Genomic DNA, 27,026 nt, shown 5'->3' on the forward strand with positions numbered 1-27,026 from the left:
GATTGCCTAGCATCCTCCAAAAAAAATTTTTTTTTTTTGGGACGCAGTTTCACTCCTGTTGCCCAGGCTGGAGTGCAGTGGTGCAATCTCGGCTCACTGCAACCTCTGCCTCCCAGGTTCAAGCGATTCTTCTGCCTCAACTTCCCGAGCAGCTGGGATTACAGGTGCCCGCCACCACGCCCGGGTAATTTTTTGTGTTTTTAGTAGAGATGGGGTTTTGCCATGTTGGGCGGGCTGGTCTTGAACTCCTGACCTCAGGTGATCCGCCCGCCTCGACTTCCCAAAGTGTTGAGATTACAGGCGTGAGCCACCACGCCCGGCCAAAATATTTTTAAGTATTATTATTACCTTAAAGGTTTTAATATATTTAATGAGTTTTCACTGGCCAGTAGAAGCCTCTTCGATTTGGATCCTGTGTCTTTGCTGAGAACCTATTAGTCTTGGATACCTTCCTTGCTCTCTAGTATGAAAGAAGTTAGCAGCTCATCTTATACATTTATTGCCAAAGATTTTAAATTGACCCTTCTTCCGACGCTCCCAGGTTCCTTTTGGTAGGTTATGGTATTTAGGAACAGTACCATGTGATTTTAATATGGTTTTACAGTATTATTTCATATTTTGTACGGGCTGCCACACCTCATTATTCTTTTCCAAAATGTTTTAGCTTTTCCCCCACACAAATTTTTCCAGTCGAATTTTAGTATCAACCTTCCAAGTTCCCAGCAGGGAAACAACATTAAAATTCTGATTAGGATTGAAGGGAATGTAGAGATTAATTTGGAGCCGGTTGAGATCTTTAGCATATTAAGTTTTTCCATCCAGAAACAACAGTGTGACTCTTCACCCCTTCCAGTCCTGTTTTACGTCTTTCAGTAAAGTCTTGTCATTTTCTTCATACAAATCTTACATTTCTTGTCAAGTTTCTATTTCTAATAATTTTATAGAATTTTTTTCTATGGCAAAAGGGGACTTTTTATTCACTACATCTTCTTATTGCTGGGAAGTTACTGATTCCTGTTATTTATCTCACAAATAGCCACATTCCTTTTTTTTTTTTTTTTTTTGAGACAGAGTTTTGCTCTTGTTGCCTAGGCTGGAGTGCAATGGCACGATCTCAGCTCACCGTAACCTCCGGCTCCCAGGTTCAAGCAATTATCCTGCCTCAGCCTCCTGAGTAGCTGGGATTACAGGCATGCGCCACCATGCCTGGCTAATTTTGTATTTTTAGTAGAGACAGGGCTTCTCCATGTTGGTCAGGCTGGTCTCGAACTCCCAACCTCAGGCGATCCACCCGTCTCGGCCTCCCAAAGTGCTGAGATTACAGACGTGAGCCACCGCGCCTGGCCTGTTTTGTTTTTTGTTGTTTTTTTTTTTGAGATGTAGTCTCACTCTGTTGCCCAGGCTAGAGTGCAGTGGTGCCATCTCAGCTCACAGCAACCTCCACCTCCCGGGTTCAAGCAATTCTCTGCCTCAGTCTCCCGAGTAGCTGGGATTACAGGCATGTGCACCATACCTGGCTAATTTTTGTATTTTTAGTAGAGACGGGGTTTCACCATGTTGGCCAGGCTGGTCTTGAACTCCTGACCTCGTGACCCACCAGCCTTGGCCTCCCAAAGTGCTGGGATTACAGGCGTGAGACACCACACCTGGTCTTTTTTTTTTTCTTTTCTTTTTGAGATGGAGTCTCACTCTGTCACCCAGGCTGGACTGCGGTTGCACGATCTTGGCTCACCACAACCTCTGCCTCCCAGGGTCAGGTGATTCTCCTGTCTCAGCCCGCCACCACACCCAGCTAATTTTTTTTGTAGTTTTAATAGAGACAGGGTTTCTCCATGTTGGCCAGGCTGTTCTCAAACTCCCGACCTCAGGTGATCTACCCGCCTCAGCCTCCCAAAGTGCTGGGATTACAGGACTGAGCCACCACACCCAGCCAACAAATAGCCACATTTTAACTTCCCATAGGTATTCAGTTAATTCATTTACATTTTGATCTAGATGCACAGTAGTATAATTTACAAATAAAGATAACTTTTTTTTTTCCCTTCCAAATGTAACTATTCTTCTTGTCTTGTTACACTGTCTGAAATCTCTAAAGCAGCAATTCTCAACTACCATAATTTCGCTGGGGCAATTCTGTCACAACATTTTTTATTGTTATGACTGAGGCGGAGGAGTACCACTGTCATATGATAGACAGAGGCCAGGAATGCTGCTTAATATCCCACAAGGCACAGAACAACCCCCCACAATGAATAGTTATTGGGTCCAAAAATGCCAGGAGTAACACTGAGAAACCCTGCTCTATAGCAATGAAGGATAACAGCAGTGGGAAGAGGCATCCTTGCCTTCTTCGTAAGTTCACGGAGGCTGGGCGCGGTGGCTCACGCCTGTAATCTCAGCACTTTGGGAGGCCGAGGAGGGCACATCACCTGAGATCAGGCATTGGAGACCAGTCTGGCCAACATGGTGAAACCCCGTCTCCACTAAAAATACAAAAATTAGTTTGGCCCGCCGGGCACGGTGGCTCACACCTGTAATCCCAGCACTTTGGGAGGCCAAGGCTGGTGGGCCACGAGGTCAGGAGATCAAAACCACCCTGGCTAACATGGTGAAGCCCCGTCTCTAGTAAAAATACAAAAAATTAGCCAGGCGTGGTGCCGGGCACCTGTAGTCCCAGCTACTTGGGAGGCTGTGGCAGGAGAATGGCATGAACCCAGGAGGCAGAGCTTGCAGTGAGCCAAGATTGCGCCACTGCACTCCAGCCTGGGCGACAGAGCAAGACTCTGTCTGGAAAAAAAAAAAAAAAACCATACATATATACATACACACACAAAATTAGCTGGGGTGGTGGCACATGCCTGTAATCCCAGCTACTCGGGAGGCTGAGGCAGGAGAATCGCTTGAACCTGGGAGACGGAGGTTGCAGTGAGCCAAGATCGCACCATTGCACTCTAGCCTGGGCAACAAAAGCGAAACTCTGTCTCAAAAAAAAAAAAAAAAAAAAATTAGCCGGGCGTGATGGCGGGTGCCTGTAATCCCAGCTACTCGGTAGGCTGGGGCAGCGGAAACACTTGAACCTAGGAGGCAGAGGTTGCAGTGAGCCGAGATCGCACCACTGCACTCCAGCCTGGGCAACAAGAGCAAAACTCCATTTCAAAAACAAAATAAAAATTAAAATTAAATTTAAAAATAAGTTAATGGACACACTGCTAAAATTGTATCATTATAAAATGTTCATTACCGGTTCCTGATAACTAGTCTTCACCATCCTAAGGAAAATTCCTCTGTTCCTAGTTTACTAAAAGCTTTCATCCAAAAGAGATGGTGAATTTCACCAAATGCCTTTCTCACGTCTATTTGAGATGATCGTATCGTTTTCTCCTCTCGCTCTGTCACCAGTCTGGTGGGCAGTGGCACAATCATTGGCTCACTGTAGCTTCCAACTTCTCGGCTCAAGTGATCCTCCAGCCTCAGCCTCCCAAGTAGCAAGGAGTATAGGTGTGTGCTAATTTTTTTTATTTTTTGTAGAGACAGGATCTCGCTATGTTGCCTAGGCTGGTCTCAAATCCCTAGCTGGTCTCAAATCCTCCTACCTTGGCCTCCCAAGTGCTGGGATTACAAGCATGAACCACCACACTTGGCCTCCCTTAACATTTTAATATATGAATCATACTGAGAGATTTCCTAATGTTGAGCCATCTTTAGTTTTCTGAAACAAATCCTATGTTATTTCCTTAACATGCTGCCATGTTTGGTTTGCTACTATATTATTATAAAGTCTTGTATCTCTATTCAGAAGCAAAACAGGTCTATACTCTCCTTATTTTACGTTATCCTTGTGACCATTTGAACTGACCTTATAAAATGAAATGTGAAATCTTTTATCTTTCCTATACTCTGGAAGAGCAGAAGAATTATCTATTCCTTGAGAATTTCATAAAATTAGCCATAAAACCAAACAGGTTTTGTGCCTTCCATGGGAGAGATCATTGACGATCTTTTCTAGTTCTTTTATGGTAATTGATTTTCCATCTCTTCTCTGACAACAGCAAGGATCAGAGGTTGTGGCTATTTCTTTTTTTTTTTTTTTTTTTTTTTTGAGACGGAGTCTGGCTCTGTCGCCCGGGCTGGAGTGCAGTGGCCGGATCTCAGCTCACTGCAAGCTCCGCCTCCCGGGTTTACGCCATTCTCCTGCCTCAGCCTCCCGAGTAACTGGGACTACAGGCGCCCGCCACCTCGCCCGGCTAGTTTTTTGTATTTTTTAGTAGAGACGGGGTTTCACCGTGTTAGCCAGGATGGTCTCGATCTCCTGACCTCGTGATCCGCCCGTCTCGGTTGTGGCTATTTCATTGGGAATATCTGAAGAGGGACAGCTACAGGGATGTCATGGGACTGCATGTCATGGGTTAAACGGGATGGGTCATGGGGAGCTTTGGTGTTTGAAGGGCTCTCACAGGTTGTGATGTCTGGGGGAGCATAGCTGTCACTCAGGTAGGCATTGCTGGGCTTGGCCACCTTTAGGTAGACAACATCATACGTGTTCTTCAGGGCTGCCACAGCATCTTCATGCATGACATCCTCTAGCCCCACACTGTTGACCTGGAGTCAAGGAAAGCAAAGCTCAGACAAAGCCACAAATGGCCCAAGACAGATGGACTGGGATGAAGTGATGAACTTGCGCCTGCCAGGGCTAGTAGGTGAGACCCAGATTTGGGCTAGAAAATGGACTAGATGGGGTCCTCACCGCCAGGATCTTGTCTCCAATCTGCAACCTCCCATCCTTGTGGGCAGCACCCCCTTCGATGATCTTTGTTACATAGATGCTATTATCTCCTGGGATGTGCTGGTTCCCTACGCCCCCTGCGATGCTGAAGCCAAGACCTGGATGGAGGGGAGGCCAGAGGTGGGTGCCCAGGTGCCCAGGAAGCAGGCTTGGGGGCACAGGACAGTTGGGATGGGGGAACAAAATGAGTTACTACCTTTAGGCCCCTTGATGAGCTTGATCTCCATGACCTTCTCAGCTGGGGGCTTCCGGCGCATGACATAGAGGCGAACGATGGAGCCTGCCTCTTTGAGGGCCTCCACCGCTGCCGAGTGGGTCACCTCGCGCACGTCCACTTCATTTACAAACAGGATGCTGTCGTTGACCCTGGGAGCAGCAAGGTGGGCCTGAGCCAAGAGCTTCCTGCTGCCCTGGCCCTCCCTCTCCAGGGACCAAGCATCCTAACCCCTGTATCCTCTCCTCACCTGAGGCGGCCATCCTGGGCCGCAGCCCCACCAGGAATGATCTTGGTGATGAAAATGGACGGGTCGTCACCGATGTGTGGGTTGTCAGTGCCACCTGCGATGCTGAAGCCCAGACCTGAGTTACCCTGGGCGAAGGAGGGGAAGAGGGTCAGCTCCCCTCACTGCCCAAGTCTGGCAAGGCAAGTGGGGTGGGAAATGGCTTGGAGCAGCCAGAGCAGGAAGGGATAGGGTGAGGGGCTGGCCACGCAGACCACATGGGCAGAAAGAAAGGTACAGATGGGGGGGCAAGGGGACTGCCAATGGAGGAGCCTGCTCACCCTTTCCAATGTGATTTCCTCGTATTCCATCTCCCCCTCGGTCCCGTTCACCTGCAACTCCAGCACGGGACAGAAACACAAAAGCAGTGAGACAGACATTCCTGCCTCACAACCTGCCCGTCATCTGCTTCCCTCCCTTACTCCCTCCTTCCTTCTGCAATGGCCCTAGCCCCAAAATCTAAACAACTCACATATCCTGGGGCTTCTAGGGTATCTGTGTTGACAATCACAGGGGGAGAATTGGCCTGTTTGGGGAAACAAGAGACAAAAAGCCACCTGAGCCTTGACTCGAGAGGGAGCCCGTAACGGAGGGTCCCATCAGCGTGGCTACCCTTTCAGCCTCTTAGCCAAGCCCACTCTGCCACGCTGAGAGCTGCTCAAGGGCCCAGTCTCACTCCACATCACACACACACGCACACGCGTGCACATGCGCACGCACACACACACGCACAGATGCACAAGCACATGGATCTAACTCTGCCCAGCCCGGGGCCCCCTGCATGTGGAAGGAGGTGTAGGAGAAGCGGGAAGGGAGACAGCCAGACGGAGAGGGGAGCAGCAGATGGCAAAGAGTGGGGAGAGGGGGGTAGGCTTGGGGGAAGGGAGCTTCTCACCGGATGTAACACCACAGGGTGTTACATGCCTTATGTGCTACACATGGACAACCCAGGGATCATGTCCACCGGGTCCTGGTACCCACTTCCTGCCCCATCCCCCCCCATCCCCCCATAACTACCCGGATATTATCATAATCCTCCCCTAGACTTGTCCCTCACCTTCACACACATTTGCCCTAAACCCTGCACCCCGGGAATCCGGGGTTCCCCCAGCTGCAGACCCCTCCCTTGGTCTCACCAACCAGACGTCCAATCCACCCCTTCCTCTAGGGACCGTGTTGCCTAGCAACGGTATCTAGGACCAGCCAAGACCCGGGGAGACCCACCTCCAGGAGGCCCCGTCGTCAGGACAACAGGGGGGTGGGGCGTGGCCTGAGGCCGACCAAACTCCTGAGCGCAGGTTTCCGCTAGCCCCGCCTCTTCTGCCCTGGGCCCCGCCCAGCGTTAGCCAGGCCGAGAGGAGGCCGGGCTGAAGAGGTTTGTGGGCGCAGCGCATTCTGAATAACCTGCCTTCCTCGCTCCCCTACGCCCCTCACCCTACGCAGTGCAAAGGACGTCAGGAAGGGGGAGTGGTGAAAGACATCCGGGTCCTATCCCGCTCATCTATTCCCTCCCCCAACTTCATTCGGGAAGGGGTTAAAGTGGGGCGTGCCCAGGTCCCTGACGTCAATCGCCTGGTCTCTAGACTCCCAGGCGGGGCCAGCTTTAGGCTGGTCCTAGGGGCTTCCCCAATTGCCAGGGCAACCGAAGCCACGTCTCTATGGCAATGGGGGGAGGCCGCCAAGAGCCTCCTTCCGGGGTCCCCAACCTACTTCCTCCTTAAAGAAACATGTATTTGCAGTAGCCCAAGCCCAAGGATTCCCCAGTCTCCTTCCCGCTCTCCCCGTCCAAAGGGGTCCCTCCCCTCTCCTAGTGCTATTTCCCAAGCCTACAAACTACCAACCATTTTCAAGCTGTATCACAGATTTCACACCCATAAATCGATTAACACCACCCTCCAACCCTTCACATCTCAGCAAATGCTGTTGTCCAACCAACAGCCACTGACTGCCAAAATCTCATCCACGTGTTCATCCTCCATCCCATAGCCTATCCTCAATCCCCATCCCATCCCTATCCTGGAACCTCCTTCCCAGCACACCCACCTTCATCCACTACGACATTCATTTGCTTCCCATCCCTGTCTCTGCCCGCATCCCACACGCTCCATCTCCATCCCTGTCTCGCCCTTCAACATCCATCTTCCAACCCTAGCCTCCAGCCTCCATTCTCCATCCGCTTCCCTGGCCCTATCACACCCTCCAGCCCCATCCCTTACCAATGTCGTGGCCTCATCCTCCATCCCAATTTCTTTTTTTCTTTTTTTCCCGAGACAGAGTCTCGCTGCGTCACCCAGGCTGGAGCGCAGTGGTGTGATCATAGCTCACTGCTGCCTTGAACTCCTGGGCTCAAGCAGTCCTCCCACCTCAGCCTCCTGTGTAGCTACAGGCACATGCCACCGCACCCAGCTACTCCATCTCAATTTCTGATTCCCCAGAGAGTGTATCACCATTCTCCCTTACCCTGCCTTCATACCCTCAAGATTATTCTCAAGTAACAATCTTACACTTCTCAATCAACTCCCCCTCTCTTCTGAAAATTGGGGCTTCTCTTGTTCCCCAGGTGAGGCCTTGTCTTGAGACCTCCACCCCATGCTTATGGCCTCCAACACTCTCTCCCTCCACCCTCTTCTGTTCCTAAGCTTTGATCCACAGTAGCTCTGTACTAACTACCACCCCTCAGGCTCCCTACCTCCTCTTCCCCCTGCTCAGGGATTTAATGGCCCTGCCTTACAAAAAGCATCTCTAGTCTTCTTTCCCTCACTCCTAGCATCCACAGAATTCACACAAACACTCTGTATCATCCCTGTCTCCAGGGCCTTCCTTTCCTTGCTCTGTCAGCTCCATTCATCACCCTGATTTCACAGTCTTATCCCTATCTGGCCCCTGACCCAGGACCTCTTACCTTCCTGTTCCCCAACTCCTATCTTGCCAGTTCTCACTCCAGAACCTGCTTGCCCGCTCCCTAGGCTCAGAGACCTCCTCCCCATGCATCTTCTTGGTGAAATGTCAGCAACCTCCCCCTTCCCAGAGCATCCCACAACATCCTAGAATCCCCACCCTGACCCCACGGTGTCCTCTCAATCTCACAGCTTGCCTGGTGCTCTCCAGTCCTCCCCATCCTGTGTCCCCAGAAGAGGAGAAGGAGGAAGGGGAAGATGGAAAGTGGCCTGGAGGATGGAAGTTCCCAGAAACCAGGCCTCCCGGGGCTGGAGAGAGGAGGACGCTGTGAGCAGAGAGGAGAAAGGGAAACAGGTGGTGGGGGATGATGGAGGGGGCAGAGGGGGACAGAAAGAAGATATGCAGAGGTGAGAACCCAAGAGGATGGGAGATGGGAGGAGGAAAAGAGAGAAGGTGAAGATGAATAGGCAAGAGGGAACATGGGAAAGGGGAGCTGGCTGATGGAGGGAGAGGACTGATGAGGGAAAGGACTGATGAGGCCGCAGCGGCCTGAGCTGGGGATCAGGGAGAGGGAGAGGAGAATGCGTGGGAGGAAGAGAGAGACAGCATCAAGAGCCAGCCAGTCAGCCAGCAGGGAGGAAAGGCTGCAGAGCGGGGAGAGAGCTCAGGAGTGGAGCAAAGGCTGGGGCAGGGGACGAGGCAGCAAGGCCCCACCATGTGAAGTCTCAGGCCAGACAGATGGAAAGGGCTGGAGACTCGGGGACAGGGCGAACCAGGCCCAGAGGCGGAGGTAGGGGGAGGAGGCGGGGAAGGGACAAGAGCAAATGAGGGCAGCAGGCGCTTGGAACAGAGCTCTGGACACAGAAAATGGAAACGGAGGTTGGGGGTGTGAAGGAATGAGGAGGTCTCAGTCGTGGGGGGCTTCCTGGGGGATGCACACACCTCAACACACACACATACAGCACACGCACACACACGCATACAGCACACGCACACACGCACAGGCACGCACGCGTGCACACATGCGCAGACACACACACACATACAGCACACGCACACAGGCACACGCACACAGGCACAGGCACGCGCGCACACACACATTCTTGCCTTAGGCTGGACATCCACTCCCATTGGCCTGGCCTGTTTCTCCTCTGTGGGACCAAGGTGTTTCCAGCCCCCCAAACGCCCCCTCCCCCAGGCCCCAGGAGCCCACGTCCCAAACCCCCACCCCCAGTTCCAGCATCCCCCCCACCCCACCACGGCTCTCTCTCACCCTACCGGCCCTTGAGGATTGCTGCAGCTCCGAGGCTCCGAGGGCCGCACTGGGGAGGGGGCCACCAGGGTCTCCTACCTTGAAGGGGGAGAGGTGGGCGTGGCCCACGACCCCGTGGCCAGCCTCGAGGTGGGACAAGTTCCTCTCCGCCACGTGCACCAGCTCGGGGGCGTTTACCTGGTTGGGGAGGTGGGCCGGGCTGTGCTCCAGAGGGGGCGTGTCTTCATCTTGGTAGCGGTATTTCTGGGGATGGGGACGGAGGTGTCACTGGGGCCGGCCCGGTGCCTCAGGCTCCAGGCTGGCCGCCCTGGCCGCCTCCTCTTCCCCCAGCCAGTGCAGTGCGGAAGGCCCTGGGGCCTGACCAGCTCCTCCCCCTCCCTCTCCTCTAGCCCATTGGCTCCCCTCTCTCCACTCTCCTGACAGCCCCCTCTCCCGCCAGGGCCTCAGCACCTCTCATCAATTCCAGGTCCCAATCAATCCCAGGTCCTAATCCTACCCCCCAACTCCTACTCCTCACATCCTGGGACACCAGCCTTCTGGCGGGCATAGCCCCTCTGGCATCTGTGTCTTCACCCCTTTCCCTGCCACCTTCATCTTCGGGTCCCTCCAGCTTCTCAGAGCTCTAGCCCCCGACACTCACACCTCCATTCTCTGCATCCAGTCCCCAACTTTCTTGCTTCTCTCACCATCTCAAACTCACTCTTGTTCTAGCCTCCCCTCCCCTATCCCTCTGGCTGCTCCTACTCTGCATGGCATCCTCCCCGCACCCCACCTCCATGGCCTCAGTCTCCCCATTGCAGCCTCTACCCCACAGGTGATTGGCTCTCCTTTACCTTGCACTCCTTAGGCAAAGACTGAAGTCAGCCCCTTCCACCAGAAGGTACTTGGCATCAGCCCCCGAGATAGGACAAGGCTAAGCCTGTCCAGTTCACTGCCCTTGCTGGTTTCCAAGCAGTCAACAGAGGGGCCCCGGGAGTCTGGCCCTACCCCTACAACAGCCCACAGCCCAGCCAGCTAATCCGGATATGCTAGAAGGGCATGGGCTGGGGAGGGAAGGGGAAGAAGAGAGACAGCAGGGCTCAGGACAGGGGCAAGAATGGGTGCCAGCCTCCCTGGTTGGGGAGGAGGGTGGCATGCGGAGCCTCAGAGTGAATTCCTGGTCTCCCTCTGGTCTTTTGGGGTGAAAGGTCCAACATGGCCCCTGACTCCGTGCCCAGTTAATCAGCTGCCATCCCAAGGGCCTCCTGTGCTAGCTTAATAGGGACAACAGTAAAATGAGATTAACTGGGGGCCAGAGAAGGAGGAAAAGGGCAGATGGAGACAGCAGAAGAAGACAGCGATTCTGCCTGGGCCGTTCCACATCCGCCTCTGCCCTCTCCTGCTCCTCTCCTCTGGAACGGGCCTCCACAGAGACAGACCCTCCAAGCTTCAGGTTCAGGAAGGGGAAGGTATCATATGCAGGGTTCCCTCAAGGACTGAAGAAGACAGAATGCACCGCCCAGCACACATGGGTAAAAAGAGAAGGCACGGTAATCCCAGCACTTTGGGAGGCTGAGGCGGGCAGACTGCTTGAGCCCAGGAGTTGGAGACCAGCCTGGGCAACACGGTGAAACCCCGTCTACAAAAAATACAAAAATGAGCCAGGCATGGTGGTGCACGCCTGTAGTCCCAACTACTAAGGAACCTGAGGTGGGAGAATTGCTTGAGCCCAAGAGGTGGAGGCTGCAGTGAGCTACGATCACACCACTGCACTCCAGCCTGGGCAACAGAGTAAGACCGTGTCTCAAAAAGACAGAGAGGCCAGGAGCAGAGGCTGATGCCTGTAATCCCAACACTTTGGGATGCCGAGGTGGGCAGATCACCTAAGGTCAGAGACCAGCCTGGCCAACATGGTGAAACCCCATTTCTACTAAAAATACAAAAATTAGCTGGGCGTGGTGGCGCATGGCTGTAATCCCAGCTACATGGGAGGCTGAGGCAGAAGAATCGCTTGAACCTGGGAAGCGGAGGTTGCAGTGAGCCGAGATCATGCCACTGCACTCCAGCCTGGCGACAGAGCGAGACTCTATCTCCAAAACAAAAAAGAGAGAGAGACAGAGAGAGCAGAATTTCCCTCCCAAAAGTTTCTGAGAGGCTGAGAGTGCCCTAATACTTAGAGGGCAGCAGCTGCGAGATCAAACGGGAGGAAGCTTATCAAGGTCAATGGCCAATCCTAGAGTATGATTCTGAAAATGTTAAGGATGATGAATCAAGGCTGAGACTGTAACACAACTCTGGCTGTAGAGTAAGGGTACAATAAAAGAATGGGAGAAGGGAAGTGGTCCTGTCAGCACGAAAACTCTCAAACCCAGAAGACAGAGACAACGCGAATCAAGAAGCACCCTGATACATTTAAAGAGTCTTAAAGAAGGAAAACAGGGGCTCAGCAAGATTGAGTCTATTCTCTGGGCCACAGACTTGGAGAGGGAATCCTGAACTCCAGATTTCAATCCGATGGGCACAAAAAGTAGAGAAGGAAAATAGAACACACAAAATAGCCCTGCTCAAAGGCTGAGCTGTCTTGAATAAAGGAGTTCTATGAACCGACAGAGAATGTTCATTCCACATCCTGAGAAGGTGGTCTTCTACCTGGGCAGTGCACAAGCTGAGGGGCAAGCCCCAGAATTGAGGAGACCTGGGGGAAGGGGTGGAAGCCACTCTCTGCTATCCACTCTTTCTTCACAAGGCCTCCGATTCCCTGCAAGGTAAATTAGGACCAAAGCCCCAAGTTTTGGAGTCTGGGGGAGGGTTTGAGTCCAGTGCACCTCTATCTTCACTCCACCTCAGAAAATTCCTGAATCTGAGGAGGAAATGTCAGCGTGCACCCGAAGAAAATGGAAACATGAGGAGGGCCATTTCATCATTTATTCTAGGGAGGAAATGAAGGTAAATTTATATCTCAGCGAGCCCCCAGTATCTCTCCCTGCCCCACCCCCATGGAGGGAGGGTGGTGTCTGGCACTGAGGAAGAGGCTCCTCAGGATTGGGAGGCAACATGGGGAAAATGGGGAACAAGAAATGGGTACCAGGGTTTCCAGAATGTGGCTGGAAGAGGTTAGGGACTAGGTTCAGTCTCTGGAAATTTTCGACGTACGTGTGGGGGGTGGGGAAACGTCTGGAGGGGTCGGGGTGGGGGAGAGTAATTCTGAAACTGCATACTGGGGGCTGGGGAGGTGGCGGATCAGCACCTCTCAGTCCTGGATTACAGGGCAATTAAAGCAGGATGGGAAAGGAGGACCCCCCCCCCACCCTTTATCCTACTGGGACTCAGGGCCCTAACCCACGACAACTCAGATGCTACTGGGACATGTCTGCACCCCCAATATATTAGGGCTTAAGACAAGTAAAACGCCTGGGGAATGGGGGACACGGACGGAGTCGCTGTTGTTCCTTCCCCTTTGGCCCCCTCCTCACCGGAGCCCCAGTTGCACAGAATGACCTGGAACGGAGGCTTGCACCCCCAAAACATAGGGGTGTGAGTCAAAGTGAATGGTAAGAGGGACGACCCACAGCGCCTGTCCGCAAGAAGTTGCAACCCAGAGACCCCGCACCAAGCAGAAGGAAGAGCGACAGCGCTTGAAGCTTGCACCCTGATATTTGAGGGGGTCCGGGAAGAGGGGAGCGGGGCCGGAGCCCATATCGCGGCACGTACCACGCAGAGACACATGGAGGCGAATCTGTTCCGAGCCGACATGGAGAAGGGGAGGGGGACTGAGGGAAGGGGGTGGGTGGAATATCAAGGGTCCCGGGGTTGGGGGAGGGGGAGGGGCAGAGGGGCGGGGGCTGCGGCGGCCGCGGCGACAGGAGGCTGCGGCCGGAGGGGGGGAACGGCGCCTGCGCAGTAAGGGAGAGCGTCACGTTGGGAGAGAGAGGGGTGAGGGGAGACCCTTTTAGCCACCAACTCCCCTGGTTCATGCTGTTTCTCTGTGGACTTCACTTTCCACTGTACTTCTATTCTGACCCCTCTACAAATAGAGACAGACTTAAATTTGCCAGTTTATCTCTCTAGTTCTCGGGGACTCCTTATTCCATCCCATCTAATGCCCCAACCCCAACATCGGGAGACCCCTAACCATTCTGAAACCTCACTGGACATCTCGTCATTACTGGACTCCCAGAGTCCAGGGAAGCAAACAGCACTTCTCTCACAAGAACCCCCAAGGGATCTACACTGCTTCTCCCACCAAACCCCCCAATCTCCTCAGATTCCAAGGCATCTCCTATTCTAACCAGCATAGTTCTCCCCTGCAGTCCAGCCCCACCTGACAGGCAGCCCATGATTCTTCAAAAGTTTAAAGAACCACAGATCCTTGTTGTGCCCCCAAATTAGTATATGCTAAATCATCCCTTTCCATATCACATCTATCCCCCAATCCACTAACAGGTACCTTGCAGTTAGTGCAAATATTACTCTTGCTCTAATATAAATATCCAAATAACAAGTCCTCCAATTTGTTTGGGATCCCCTGTCCAAACCCCCGAATCTAGTAAGATACTCATGACTTCCTAATGTGCCAGTCTCCAATTCCACACCAGAACCCAATTTCAGGAAATATTTAATCTACTTTAAAGCAGACCCTCCAAATTCAATTGCAATCTCATCATTTTTTTCCAAAATCCTTATAAAAAAGAAATTTAGGCGGGAGGATCGCTGGAGGCCAGGCGCTCAACACCACCTTGGGCAACACAGTGAGATCCCACCTCTTTAAAAAAAAAAAAAAAAATTTGGCCCGGCGCAGTGGCTCATCCCTGCAATCCCAGCACTTTGGGAGGCCAAGGCAGGTGGATCACGAAGTCAGGAGTTCAAGACCAGCCTGGCCAAGATGGTGAAACCCCATCTCTACTAAAACTACAAAAATTAGCCGGGCGCAGTGGCAGGTGCACGTAATCCCAGCTACTCGGCAGGCTGAGGCAGGAGAATCGCTTGAACCTGGGCAGCAGAGATTGCAGTGAGCCGAGATCGCGCCACTGCACTCTAGCCTGGGCGACAGAGTGAGACTCGGTCTCAAAAATTAATTAATTAATTAATTAAAAGTATTTTCCTTTTCCTTTTCTTTTTTTTTTTTTTCTTTCTTTCTTTTCTTGAGACAGATTCTTGCTCTGTCGCTCAGCCTGGAGTGCAATGGTGTGATCTCGGCTTACAGCAACATCTGGCTCCCGGGTTCGAGTGATTCTACTACCTCAACCTCCCGGGTAGCTGGGATTACAGGCGCCCGCCACCACACCCGGCTAATTTTTTGTATTTTTAGTAGAGACGGGGTTTCGCCATGTTGGCCAGGCTGGTTTCGAACTCCTGACCTCACATGATCCACCCGCCTCGGGCTCCCAAAATGCTGGTGTGAGCCACCGCACCCGGCCTTTTCTCTCCTTTTCTTTAACCCTGAGGTTCATAGATTACACCCTTTTCTGGCTACCCAGAACATCTCCACGATTCTGAATTCCAACTTTGTCGGTAGATTGCTCCCAAATATATCTTCTCCACATTCAGGCCTCAAAAAATACACACCAAAGATATGGCCGGCAATTTGCAATTACCCACAAGTCGTCCAGAACACTCCCAACCTCCTCCTTCAGTTCTCTTCAGAGATTTCCATTTTCTCCCAAACAACTTAACCTGAAAGCCTCTCTTCCAATTGAACGCCCGGTTCTCCCATTGAAGGCCCACCTTTCCAGCTCTTAAAACCCAGTGAGGGGTCTCCTCAAATCGGCTGACTTCTATAAAATGCTCACACATGGTAGAAATGACGACTTCCCTAGAATCTCACCCAAGCGAGATTGACCCCGTTGATCGGCATCTGTTACATGCGCCCCCAAGATGACCCCCAATGTCCTAGTTTCATATCTGGTAGGAAGGCTTGGATCACCAGAGGATCCAAGGAGTCAGTGCAGAAGGGGCTGGACTCAAAATTCCTTAGAGAATAGAAAACTTACAGGCCCTGCTTATCCACCAGTGGGCGCTATGGCCCATAAAGACCCTTCCCCATCCCCCATTTCCCTTTTCCCTCCATTTTCCGTTTCTCTGTTGCCTGGCAACGCAGCAATCAAGGACTTTGCTGTCGCCTAGCAACCGTCTCCTGGGAACACAGAGCTGAGGTAGGAGGGGTGCTCTGATGAAATCTGAACAGACCTCCATCTTAGGAAAATTGAGACGTCAGACTTCCCAACCCCCGGATTCTCCTTTCCAAAGACCCCCGCGCCCTGAAGTTACTTGGACAATAGCTCCTTAAACCCTGTCTCCTTTACGCACGGGGGACCACGCCACGCCCATCCCGGGTCAGCCCCGCCCTCATTTCGGTCAGGTAACCCAGCCCCAAGGTTCCTCCTCTTTCCGAGGGTTACTGCCTCCCTCGATAGGAGTAAGCCAGACTCCGCCCACCTGCCCGGGAGGCCACGCCTCCGTCCACTTCCCGCCCATTCGGTCCCCCTGCCTCGCCCACACTGTCCCTCCGCCACGCCCCTGCCGGCCAATGAATGAGGCCGTCGGCCACACTGCCCCGCCCCCGGCATCTCGGCTTTGCCCAATAAGGACCACCCGGAGGGTTTAACCGCTTCGCTCCTGGGGCTCTGGCAAATAGCCTCAGTCTTTCCCCCACTGTATCCCCACCCCCACTTGTTCTGCTCCGCCCTCCGCCACCCTCGCCCGGCCCTCCAGCCCGCCACGCAGCTTCAGTCGTCGCCGGTTACCATGGCAACGGCGGCAGCAGCGCGGGGAAAGGGGGAGGGACGGGGGCGGAGTGGGAGAAAGAGATGCTCAGAGACGAGAGATGCTGGCAGAGATAAAGGCACCAAGAAAGGCAAAGTGATCGCTGTAGAGTGGAGTTTGCATACAACACAGGGCCTAGCACGTAGTAGGCTTTCAATAAATGTTCCTTAAATTACTGCGGCAGGAGTCTAAATATAGGCAATGAAAGATGGAAGACTCAGGCAGAGCTGGGGAGCTCAACGACCGCAAAGCCTGAGCACTCCCTACCCCATCCAGCATTTGGGGAAGCAGGAGCCATGTGCCCCCTGCAGGCTCCTCTTGGGCTATCCTCCGCTGGCTGCCCTGGATAGAGATGAACCACAACTCCCAACATCGCCATGGGCAGCAACCCTCTAACATTGAGGGATCTTGTGCCTCGGGGCCTTATGGGAGTTGGAGTCCCTGTCATCCCGAGGCTGACAAGTTTTCCAGCCAACGAATGTGGCAAGCCTGGGTCTCCACGCCTCTGTAAACCCCAAATGCATGATCTGCTCTGTAAGCCTCCTTCCTTCAGGGATGCTCAACCCTGGGCTCCATGGAAGAAGTAGGAGTCTGGAGTGGGTAAGGAATAAGGCCACCCACCCACCCAGAATAGCTGCCAGTGCAGGCAAGCCCCTCACCCTCGCTCCCATTTGTGTGTTCACGTGTTGGAAGCAGAGCCCACACATTCCAGCGGGCTTTCTATTTACACCTGGATACAGGGAACCACAGCCACGGAGCCTAAGGCCAAGTGGCAGGCCTAAGGGCAGGAGACAGCAGGAACAGAGGAAACCAGGCCAGAGAAACTGAGGCATAAAAATCCACCGAAACTACAGGGATGTGGGGAAGAGGCAGCCTGGGAAAAAGCCCGAAGCCCACAGAATGAGGGACAAGCAAGTCGCCCTGGTGGAGAGAGTGTGGGGGCTCCAAATCTAAAGGTCCTCAGCCCCCAATCTCTTCCAACCATCCTCACACGTGCACAATGCATGTGTACACACATGTGTGAGTTTGTGGCAGGGAACATGTGTGTCCTCAGCTCCCTCCCATGAAAAGCTGCAGTTCCCACTAAATATAACCCCCTCCCCAGCCTGTGACTCACCCGGACCCCGCCTCCCCCGGCCCCCACTTCCTGTCCCACCCCCCAGCCCCCAGCTGCCTGCCACCCGCCCAAGCCTCCCTCCACACACCAGGCATCCAGCTCTCCAGTCCCAGAGTCTCCAAGCAGAGCCTAGGTATCCGCATCCCACCAGGAGCTCGCCTGTGCTCCATCCAGGATCTCCTGCCTTTGCCAGGCTCCAACCAGAGGGACACTCTTGCACAGATCCCCACCGCTGCCAGCCCTGCCCTCCTCCTACACCTTTTCACCCCGGTAACCTCAGTACCCTCGGTCATAAGTCCTCAGGGACCCTTAAATCCTGGTGTCCTCCCCCATCTTGATCCCAAGCGTCAGGGGTATCTGGAACAGTCCCCCCATCTGCTCTTCTCCCTCTTTCTTGACCAGGGCTAGATACAGTGTGGGAGGAGATGGGGACATTGGGCCCCTGCCTTTGGGCCACCCCCAAATTGTGCACCACCCACCCGGTCCCCCTCCTCAAATCCCCTCTCTCCCTAAGCCTCTCATCCTCCTCCTCAGAGGCTGGCAAGCTCGGCTGCTGCAATCTTCTGCCTCCTATGGGAATACCCCCACATCCTTGCCTCACCTGGTCCATTCCCTCAGGTAATCCCATGCCAGGGCCCCAGCCCTCTGACAACTTCTAACTACCTCCATTCTATATGACTGAACCCTAAATTAACAGTTCCCTCAAATTGAGAGTGCATCCCTAAATGCAGCCACGAGATGCTTGTTCCAGAGTCTGAAGGCCCACCCCTTCCCTGCCAGCTAACACCCCAGACCAGTCAGGCACTCACAACCAATAACCTTTACCCCCATGCCAGGAGCCCCCCAAAACTGGACAAGGCCCTTGGAAGCCAGCTTTTCCCTGGGGAGGAAAGAGGAACCCCCCCAGCATAGCCCACCTTCCCACATACACCAGCAGGACTTCCTTGTGAGCCAGGCTTCTCCTTAAATAAGTCTCCCTCAAACAGCGCTGGTGAACCCCGAAACCCGCCAGGCCCCCCAAACCATGGAATATCCTAAATTTTCCATTTCCCTACAGGTACAAAGGGATCACTCCAGGGGGCACCTGTGGCCAAATCCAGCATTTTCTCAGATGTGAACCCCAAAACTAAATTAAGACCCCCAAATACATCTTACTTCTGATGCTGCCACTCCAGGGACGCCAGTCCCAGATAAGGCCTACTAACCCCTCCCCACAAACTCATGCCCTCCCCCCAGTTTATAGCCCCCCCATCATGCTTACCTTGGTTGTCACTATACAGAGACAGTCCATGTTGGGGGGCCTGGCCGCGGCGGCGGGTAAGGGGCTCTGACTTCATCGGAGTTTCGTTCCTCCCCTCCGTGGGTTCTCACCCCTCCCCCCTCCGCACCCCACTTTTGCAGGGGGGGCCAGGATGGGGGGAGGGGTGAGAGGGGAAGGAGGGGGTTGGAGAAGGGAAGGGGAGGGGAGCGTGGGAGGGGAGGGAAGGGGGCCCTAAAAGGGGCTCCCCAATGGAGGGGAGGGGGCTTGGGGAGCACACCCCGATTCTCAGGAGGGGCGGGGGCACCGGGGGCTGGCAGCCCCGGAGTTCGGGGGCTGGGGCATGAGCTGGGGTGGGGGAGGGGAACTGGATTTCGGGGAGCCCCGGGGTAGGGGGGGATCTTGCCAAACGGCCAGGGGCTAGGGGCCGTGGCGGGGGAGTGGGGTGGGGGGGTTGGAAACGGCAGCGGCCGAGGGAGCCGTGGAGCCGAAGAGGGAAGGGGAGAGAGGAGGAGAGAGGAAGCAGGGGGAGGGAGGGAGGGAGCTAGGAGCCAGAATGGGGGGGTGCCTTGGCAGAGTTAACTCCTTCCGTGCTGGCAGGAACCCGGATAATGGGAAAGGAGATAGAAGCAGAAGCACAGAGGCCCTGAGGCAAACATGGAGACCTGGCCAGCCACCAGCGATGACAGCAAAGACGATGAGGCTGGATTTCATTTCTTAGAGAAGGAAGCACCTATAGTTGGGCTGGGAGCACCCATGGTTATTTGAATACGGGAGGGAGGCCACGACAGGCGGTAGGGGGTCGGGTATGAGGGAGGGGCTGCAGGAGGCAATCCCTGGGGGCCTAGTTCTGCCTCAGGTTTCTCAGGGGGAAACCTAAAAAGCCTTAGACTCTTTAGTGCCTGAAATTGAGGCAGCCAAAGAAAAGGAGGAAGAAAGGGAGAGGGGGTACAGGACCACAGAGAGTGCATTCTCGGTGCCCCAAGTCCCTGGGCCACCGACTCAGTCTTTCGTCTGCAGGGCCCCCAAGTTTCCATATAATATTAGCAATATTTGCCTCACCCCTCCAGCCCTGCCTGCCCCTCAGGAAGTAAGGCGCTCGCCCCCACCTCCTTACCTGACTCTCTGAGAGGGAAGCCTCATAATAGTCCAGGATGTCTGCCACAGAACAGAACTGAGTTACCTCCCCATTCCAGGCCTCTCCAGACACATCACCCCTGTCATCACCGCTGCTGTCCGGCTGGCAAGGGAGGAGCCCTTTCAGCCAAGGCTGGTCCACACTCATGGAGGACACCATAGGCATGACCCTGCTTGGGGCTCCAGCTTGGACCAAATGATTTCCAGGCTCCCAAACAGCCCCCGAAGTTCAGTAACGGACAGCCCTTGGAGGCCCAGGTCCCTCAGAAAACGGGCTACTCACCCAGCAAGGCCTGGAAGAGGTCGCTATGCAGCACTGTGAGGAGGGGGGGTGCCCACCGCAGCAGCGGGGGTGCCAGGAGCCAGAGGGCTGACCTGGGAGCTAGTGCGATGCAAGGAGAATTGGGACAGGGAAGAGGCCAACACAGGAAGACGAACACACTGTCACTTCATCTCCCCAGCCTGTGCCCTTCACCCCAAGCCCTATGGAAAGATTCAGGGAGAAGGATCCCTGAGCCCCAGCCCCCCACTTCAATCCCAGACCTCCCCTCCACAAGGACCCCTGTTTTTCACCTCTTGGTCTCTGGGACATCTCTCTCTTCTCTCACTTTAATCTCCCTAATCCTCCAGGATTGGAGTTGAGCTGCTTCTCCCCACTAAATTCCAGCTGTGAGTAAAGTAGGCCATCTCTGAACCGACCAGCTGTCCCATTCCCCCAGGTCCCAAGGCACCAGCGCCGCCACCATCTTGCTGCACACACCCTGGCCCGTCTCCCCATAGGCAGGCAGAACCTAGCCACACTCTCCTAAGAAGCCAGCAAAGAGGGCCTCCTCACAGAGGGCTCCAGCAGCTCAAAAAGAAGCTGACCCCAGCTCTCTCTCCTCCAGGGCCTCCTCTCACCCCAATGAGAATTGCAGAGAGAGGGGTAGAAATTGTTTGGAACTTCCTGACCTAGGGCTAGAGAAGTTGGGGTTTCACAGGTAAGAGGCAGGAGAATTCCTGCAGTTCCTCTCAGGCCCGGGAGGATTCCATCTGCCTGGGCACATGGTCTCTGGAAGTAACAGAGGGCAGAGACAGAAGGGAATGTTCAGGAAGATCTCAGAGGCTTTATTAAGGGAAGCGCAACGAACCTGGCGGGGCCTTCCCACTGGGAAACTGTAGCTGCTTCAAGAGTTAGTGAAATGGTTTACGTCTCAGAAGAATACACTTAGGGCACTCACACCCTAGCTTGGGTGCCCCCACCCCCCGCCCACCGTGCCCTCCCTTTTGTGTTGGCCGAGACAGATTTCATCAGGAACCTTAGAGTCTGTTTTTCGGTGCCTCTATTTCTGCCATCTACCTTACACTTCTCTTTCCCTACTTCTCTCTTCTAACCCCACCGGAGAAGCCCTCCCTTCAGTCCACCTCCATCCCTCTGGCTGCAGTGACTTAAGCCCCTTCCTCTTCTGTCCCATCCTATCCCATCACCCCGTCGGAGGACTAGACTCTAGTTCGGACGGGCGGGATTAAGGAGTTTGGGGGAGACGAGAGACGCTTGGAGATCCCCCTAGGTCAGCGGAACGCAGGGCCGGGCTCCAGGGAACTACAGCTCCCAGCATGCCCCGGGGCCCGCAACCGCCGCCGCCCGGTGCACTCTGGACGATGAGTCAGGGCTAGGAGGTCCAGGACTTGGGCGTACAGGACGCCAGAGCTGGGTCAGCGCTCCGTCCAGCGACGCCCGGAGAGACTCGGAGATGCAGGCAGCTCGGATAGCCCCGAGCTTGGGGCGGCAGCTGCTGAGGCTCGGGGGCGGAAGGTCTGTGTATGGACAAGAGGAACGGGGGGCAGCGGCCCTGGGCACTGGGCCAGGACTGAACCCCCACTCCCCACAGCTCGCGACCCACGGCGCTCCTGGGGCAGCCCCGGCCCGGCCCTGCCCGGCGGCCCTATGCCGGAGGTGCCGCTCAGGTAAGTCGCGGCAGCCTTGGCAAGGGGGTGTGGGAGCAGCGGTCCGCTTAGGCGCCCGCCTCCCGCCGTCGGCAGGGGTCTCCCTCTTGGTGCCAGGCACCTGCCCACAGCTCTGTCGCCGAAAGTAGGGGAAAGGGCAATCCAGGGTGCCCTAGGGCGAAACTAGGGGAAAGGTCACCGCTTCGCGCCGCCTCCCAGCGTGGTCTCGCCTGTGCTCCCCTTGGCACAGCGGAAGTCCCTTCCCTGGACTTGCTAACCATCTCTTTTCCCAGCTGGCTCTGGACAAGTCAGATTCCCACCTCTCTGACGCTCTGAACAAGGCAAAACCGGCCAAAGCGGTAGGTACCCCCAAGGCCAGGTGGGCCTTAGCCAGAGACACTCACCCCAACTAGAGTCCTGAAACTCGCCTCTCTCTGCCCAGGAATCTAAGTCCTTTGCTGTGGCGATGTTCAAAGGCCAGCTCGCCACAGATCAGGTGTTCCCATACCCGTCCGGTAAGGGAAGGGGTAACCAGAGCTGGGTGGGGCCAGGGTGGTTTCCCCTGCCAGCCTGGCTTGACCAGCCTGTCCCCCACCCCAGTGCTCAACCAAGAGCAGACAGAGTTTCTTAAAGAGCTGGTGGAGCCCGTGTCCCGTTTCTTCGAGGTAAGGAATGACTCGGGGCTTGGTCCCTGGTGGGGTGGATGGAGATGTTAAGCTCAAAAGGAGCCTGGATGTGGGATCCTGTGCCTTCCCCAGGAAGTGAACGATCCTGCCAAGAATGACACTCTGGAGATGGTGGAGGAGACCACTTTGCAGGGCCTCAAGGAGCTGGGGGCCTTCGGTCTGCAAGTGCCCAGTGAGCTGGGTGGTGTGGGCCTTTGCAACACCCAGGTGAGGGCACCCCACCGCCACATCCCAGTATCTCATACTCCAGCTTGGCAGACTCAGCTCCTTTACCATCTCTAGGGTCAAGGTCTCTTCTAAGCATCTGCCCTGGGTGCCTGTGGGATGGACGTTAACTCTCCAAACATAACACAATTTACATGCAGTCCCCTAGGGCTGAACCATGGGCCTCCCCCTGGTTCCCAAGTCCTTACAAATCTCTAAGTTGGGGATTGCCTAACAATAGACTAGTAGCAAGTCGTCCTCCTACCTAGACCTCAGACAGACCAACATTCTCTTCTGTGCCCTTTGCACGCCCCACTTCCTTTCCACACACTGGGGATGGCCCAGGTCAGGCACTGCCCTAGGTCAGGAACTGCCCTGTTGCCCACACTCTCTGTTAAGGTCAGGTCCCTCTGCAGCCAGTGACAGCCCCAGATCCCTGCTTCCCCTCCAGTACGCCCGTTTGGTGGAGATCGTGGGCATGCATGACCTTGCCGTGGGCATTACCCTGGGGGCCCATCAGAGCATCGGTTTCAAAGGCATCCTACTCTTTGGAACGAAGGCCCAGAAAGAAAAATACCTCCCCAAACTGGCATCTGGTGAGGCAACCCTAGGAGACCCAAGGATTGGGGGGGTATACTGAGCCTGGCACAGATTAGGCCAGTTGGCACTCAGATTATCAGATGGCTGGGCATTTCAGTCGGGGGAAGATTCTGGAGAGGCATCACGGTGTGCTGGTTGGGACATGCAAAAGAAAACTGGATACTCCCAGGTGTTAAAGGGGAACTGCCTGCTGGAGGGATGGGGAAGTGGGCCGAGGGGACTTTGAAGCTCGTCAGAACTTGGGGTAAAGGAGCTCTCTCCCCAACAGGGGAGACTTTGGCCGCTTTCTGTCTAACCGAGCCCTCAAGCGGGTCAGATGCAGCCTCCATCCGAACCTCTGCTGTGCCCAGCCCCTGTGGAAAATACTATACCCTCAATGGAAGCAAGCTTTGGATCAGGCAATCTGCCTCCCATTTCTCCCCTTATCCTCCACCCAATTCCAGGCCCCGCTGCTCCCCGTCCTCCATGCCCTGAATGTCCCTCATTCTTCCACAGTAATGGGGGCCTGGCAGACATCTTCACAGTCTTTGCCAAGACACCAGTTACAGATCCAGCCACGGGGGCGGTGAAGGAGAAGATCACAGCCTTTGTGGTGGAGAGGGGCTTCGGGGGTGTTACCCAGTGAGTGAATTTGGGTTGGGAGAGCTTAGGACTGAGGGGCAGGACTGGGTTCCTGGGCAGATGGCTGTTGCAAGTCACCCGGGGATGTGTGCAAAAGCCAAAGCAGGTGAACTGAATGTGGCCTTTGGGACTAATATGTATGCAACTGAGCTAAAGTTTTGGCTCCAGCAACCAAGTCCAACACAAAATAAGACATAGCCAGGCCTCCTTAGCCTTCAGGGCCGGGGGTAAGTGTTGGCTGTAGCCTCTAATAGTCTAGGAGTTGTAATTCCTCCCTAGTGCATAAAGAGCGAAGAAGCAGTTTTTCCCCACTGACAAGCTGTTGAACACACCTCTGCTTTCCCACATTGCCCTGACACAGTGGGCCCCCTGAGAAGAAGATGGGCATCAAGGCTTCAAACACAGCAGAGGTGTTTTTTGATGGAGTACGGGTGCCATCGGAGAATGTGCTGGGTGAGGTTGGGAGTGGCTTCAAGGTCGCCATGCACATCCTCAACAATGGAAGGTTTGGCATGGCTGCGGCCCTGGCAGGTACCATGAGAGGCATCATTACTAAGGCGGTGAGTACCCTGCCCAAGTCCCCAGGTAACCCAAACAGTAGTCTCACTGTCCCCCTTGCCATGTGTCCCTGATCACTTGCAGGCACTCCCTACACCAGAAACCCCTCCCCTACCAGCAGCCCCAGACTTGTGAGCTTAGGTCTCCATCCAGCGTAGACTGAACTCTGGTTGTATGCAAAGCCCATCCCTGTGGCGCAAGCCCAGCCCCTGTCTAGGGAGACTGCAGAACCACACTGAACCAAAGTGGAATACATGGACCCTCTTCCAGGTAGATTATGCCACTAATCGTATCCAGTTTGGGGAGAAAATTCACAACTTTGGGCTGATCCAGGAGAAGCTGGCCCGGATGGTTATGCTGCAGTATGTAACTGAGGTGAGGGCCTCCCAAGCTCCTCTCCCTGAAGCCCTGGGGCTTTCTTCCCAGTTGGGTCAGACTACAACCCCCAGCAGCACCTGGGGCAGTGGGTCTCCAGCTTTACACCAATGCCCTAGGGGATGCGGGGAGGCATAGTCAGCTCAGCTTCTGCCGAAGGAAAAGAGCAATGATGTTCTGCTCAGGTGCCTGCCAGCAGTACCAGAAGTTAATTCTACCCCATCCCTTACGTCCACCCCTTTTAAGAAAACAAATACTGCCCGGGCGCGATGGCTCACGCCTGTAATCCCAGCACTGTGGGAGGCTGAGGCGGGCGGATCACGAGGTCAGGAGATCGAGACCATCCTGGCTAACACAGTGAAACTCCGTCTCTACTAAAAATACAAAAAAATTAGCCGGGCGTAGTGGCAGGCGCCTGTAGTCCCAGCTACTCGGGAGGCTGAGGCAGGAGAATGGCGCGAACCCGAGAGGTGGAGCTTGCAGAGCTGAGATTGTGCCACTGCACCACCCCAGCCTGGGCAACAGAGCGAGACTATGGGAAAAAAAAAAAAAAAACAAATACCTGGAAGCGCCTGATGAACTGACCCAGAACAACTATTTGCCTGACCTAACAAGCTAGGTCATCCCTAATCTTGGAGATCTGGGTGATGAAGCCAAGTCTGACAAAGCCCTTTGCAATTTTCCTTCCCATGTCCCAACCATGCAACCTCAGTCCATGGCTTACATGGTGAGTGCTAACATGGACCAGGGATCAACGGACTTCCAGATAGAGGCCGCCATCAGCAAAATCTTCGGCTCGGTGAGGTCCCAGGCATGCTGGGAGGGAGTCCAGTTTGGGAGCTCAGCTCCCACAACCAGTCTCATCTGTTCTTTGTCCCTAGGAGGCAGCCTGGAAGGTGACAGATGAATGCATCCAAATCATGGGGGGTATGGGCTTCATGAAGGTACAGGACGGTCTTCTGAGCCTCGTTTGGGCCAGGGGTGGGTAGGCACATCTCAGCAGGGGCATATAATTTGTGTGGCCCTGTGCTAGGAACCTGGAGTAGAGCGTGTGCTCCGAGATCTTCGCATCTTCCGAATCTTTGAGGGGACAAATGACATCCTTCGGCTGTTTGTGGCTCTGCAGGGCTGTATGGTAAGAGGGAGAATTGGGTGGGGGTAGAGGTGGGGAGGACAGTGAGTCCTGACTGCTGGACCCTCTTCCCCATAGGACAAAGGAAAGGAGCTCTCTGGGCTTGGCAGTGCTCTAAAGAATCCCTTTGGGAATGCTGGCCTCCTGCTGGGAGAGGCAGGCAAACAGCTAAGGCGGTAGGCTTAGGGTCAGGGCCAGGGGAGGGCAGGGCAGTGTATGACAACTAACCAGTCATTCTCCCTCTTCCTCTCAGGCGGGCAGGGCTGGGCAGCGGCCTGAGTCTCAGTGGAATTGTCCACCCGGAGTTGAGTCGCAGCGGTGAGCTGGTAAGTGGCCAGGGGTCCAGGAGAGCCTGCGTCAGGGACTGTAGCCGACAGCCCCTCTGAGCCCTGCACTGTCCCCATCTCTTCAGGCAGTACAGGCTCTGGAGCAGTTTGCCACTGTGGTGGAGGCCAAGTTGATAAAACACAAGAAGGGGATTGTCAGTGAGTGAGCTCTACACCCTTCCGCCCCTCCCTTTCCTCTCCTTGAGACTAATGCCCCCACCCCCACCCCACCTACCCGGCAGATGAGCAGTTTCTGCTGCAGCGGCTGGCAGACGGGGCCATCGACCTCTATGCCATGGTGGTGGTTCTCTCGAGGTGAGGAGGCAGGCGGGGAATGCCTGAGCCGCAGGGGGCCTGGGCCTGGATCCCAGCCGGCCCAGATTTATTTTCATCTCCTGCTTCCTGCCAGGGCTTCAAGATCCCTGAGTGAGGGCCACCACACGGCCCAGCATGAGAAAATGCTCTGTGACACCTGGTGTATCGAGGTGAGACTCGGGGCTGCCAAGCTCAGGTGAGGGCTAGAGGTGCAGGCCCAACCCTCCTTCCCTCTCCCCAGGCTGCAGCCCGGATCCGAGAGGGCATGGCCGCCCTGCAGTCTGACCCCCGGCAGCATGAGCTCTACCGCAACTTCAAAAGCATCTCCAAGGCCTTGGTGGAGCGGGGTGGTGTGGTCACCAGCAACCCACTTGGCTTCTGAATACTCCTGGCCAGGGCCTGGCCCGGTTATGTGCCTTTCCTCAAGCCAAAGCCCCTCTCCTTAGGGCCCTGGTTTGTCCCGGAGGGGGCCTAGTATTCCCAGGACTGTGCCTGCTCTCAAGAGCACTTACTGCCTCGAAAATAATAAAAATTTCTAACCAGTCATGCTTTGCTCCTGTGTGTCCGTTCTTTCCC

General features: G+C 54.8%; 2 protein-coding genes across 26 annotated transcripts in view; one reads left to right on the forward strand and one right to left on the reverse strand.

Annotated features, from left to right (window-relative positions):
- The window catches only part of DLG4 (discs large MAGUK scaffold protein 4), a 30,073-nt gene extending 9,760 nt beyond the window's left edge, over positions 1-20,313 (reverse strand). For 2 of the 24 annotated variants that reach the window (XR_012425198.1, XM_005582702.5), the window contains exons 1-10: positions 20,281-20,313; positions 19,991-20,089; positions 19,688-19,728; positions 9,632-9,697; positions 5,756-5,809; positions 5,565-5,615; positions 5,248-5,372; positions 4,980-5,149; positions 4,745-4,881; positions 4,455-4,599 (exon numbers count right to left, since the gene is read on the reverse strand). Coding sequence is in view for 20 of the 24 variants with exons in the window: in XM_005582702.5 (XP_005582759.1) it covers positions 4,455-4,599; positions 4,745-4,881; positions 4,980-5,149; positions 5,248-5,372; positions 5,565-5,615; positions 5,756-5,809; positions 9,632-9,697; positions 19,688-19,728; positions 19,991-20,089; positions 20,281-20,299 (907 nt within the window). In the remaining 4 variants the exon portion in view is untranslated. Of the gene's footprint in view, positions 1-4,454; positions 4,600-4,744; positions 4,882-4,979; positions 5,150-5,247; positions 5,373-5,564; positions 5,624-5,754; positions 5,810-6,507; positions 6,725-9,532; positions 9,698-13,144; positions 13,316-18,573; positions 19,095-19,687; positions 20,191-20,280 lie in introns of those variants that run through there. The other 22 variants (XR_012425197.1, XM_065532652.1, XR_012425196.1 and 19 more) reach the window with 19 other exon arrangements.
- A 1,042-nt stretch (positions 20,314-21,355) lies between these two features.
- Positions 21,356-26,996, forward strand: ACADVL (acyl-CoA dehydrogenase very long chain). 2 transcript variants are annotated; one of them, XM_045375466.2, is made up of 20 exons: positions 21,356-21,502; positions 21,579-21,654; positions 21,927-21,992; positions 22,076-22,148; positions 22,234-22,298; positions 22,392-22,526; positions 22,975-23,119; positions 23,392-23,521; positions 23,619-23,744; positions 24,106-24,304; positions 24,573-24,677; positions 25,390-25,476; positions 25,559-25,621; positions 25,711-25,812; positions 25,888-25,985; positions 26,063-26,135; positions 26,222-26,294; positions 26,378-26,450; positions 26,545-26,620; positions 26,692-26,996. In XM_045375466.2, the coding sequence occupies exons 1-20, from the start codon at positions 21,441-21,443 to the stop codon at positions 26,830-26,832; spliced, it is 1,968 nt and encodes a 655-aa protein (XP_045231401.2). In that variant the 5' UTR covers positions 21,356-21,440; the 3' UTR covers positions 26,833-26,996. The 2 variants fall into 2 exon arrangements, with proteins under 2 accessions (XP_045231401.2, XP_045231402.2); XM_045375467.2 differs by lacking the exon at positions 23,619-23,744.
- The last annotated feature ends 30 nt before the right edge of the window (positions 26,997-27,026 follow it).

The sequence above is a fragment of the Macaca fascicularis genome, chromosome 16 (assembly GCF_037993035.2).
Source record: "Macaca fascicularis isolate 582-1 chromosome 16, T2T-MFA8v1.1".
Classification (NCBI taxonomy): domain Eukaryota; kingdom Metazoa; phylum Chordata; class Mammalia; order Primates; family Cercopithecidae; genus Macaca; species Macaca fascicularis.

Bases quoted from the DNA above. Each gene is read 5' to 3' on its own strand.
- ACADVL (XM_045375466.2), top strand. From the start codon at position 21,441: ATGCAGGCAGCTCGGATAGCCCCGAGCTTGGGGCGGCAGCTGCTGAGG. The intron at 25,477-25,558 runs GTGAGGTCCCAG...CTTTGTCCCTAG, and splicing joins TCAGCAAAATCTTCGGCTCG to GAGGCAGCCTGGAAGGTGAC. The intron at 26,621-26,691 runs GTGAGACTCGGG...CCCTCTCCCCAG, and splicing joins GTGACACCTGGTGTATCGAG to GCTGCAGCCCGGATCCGAGA.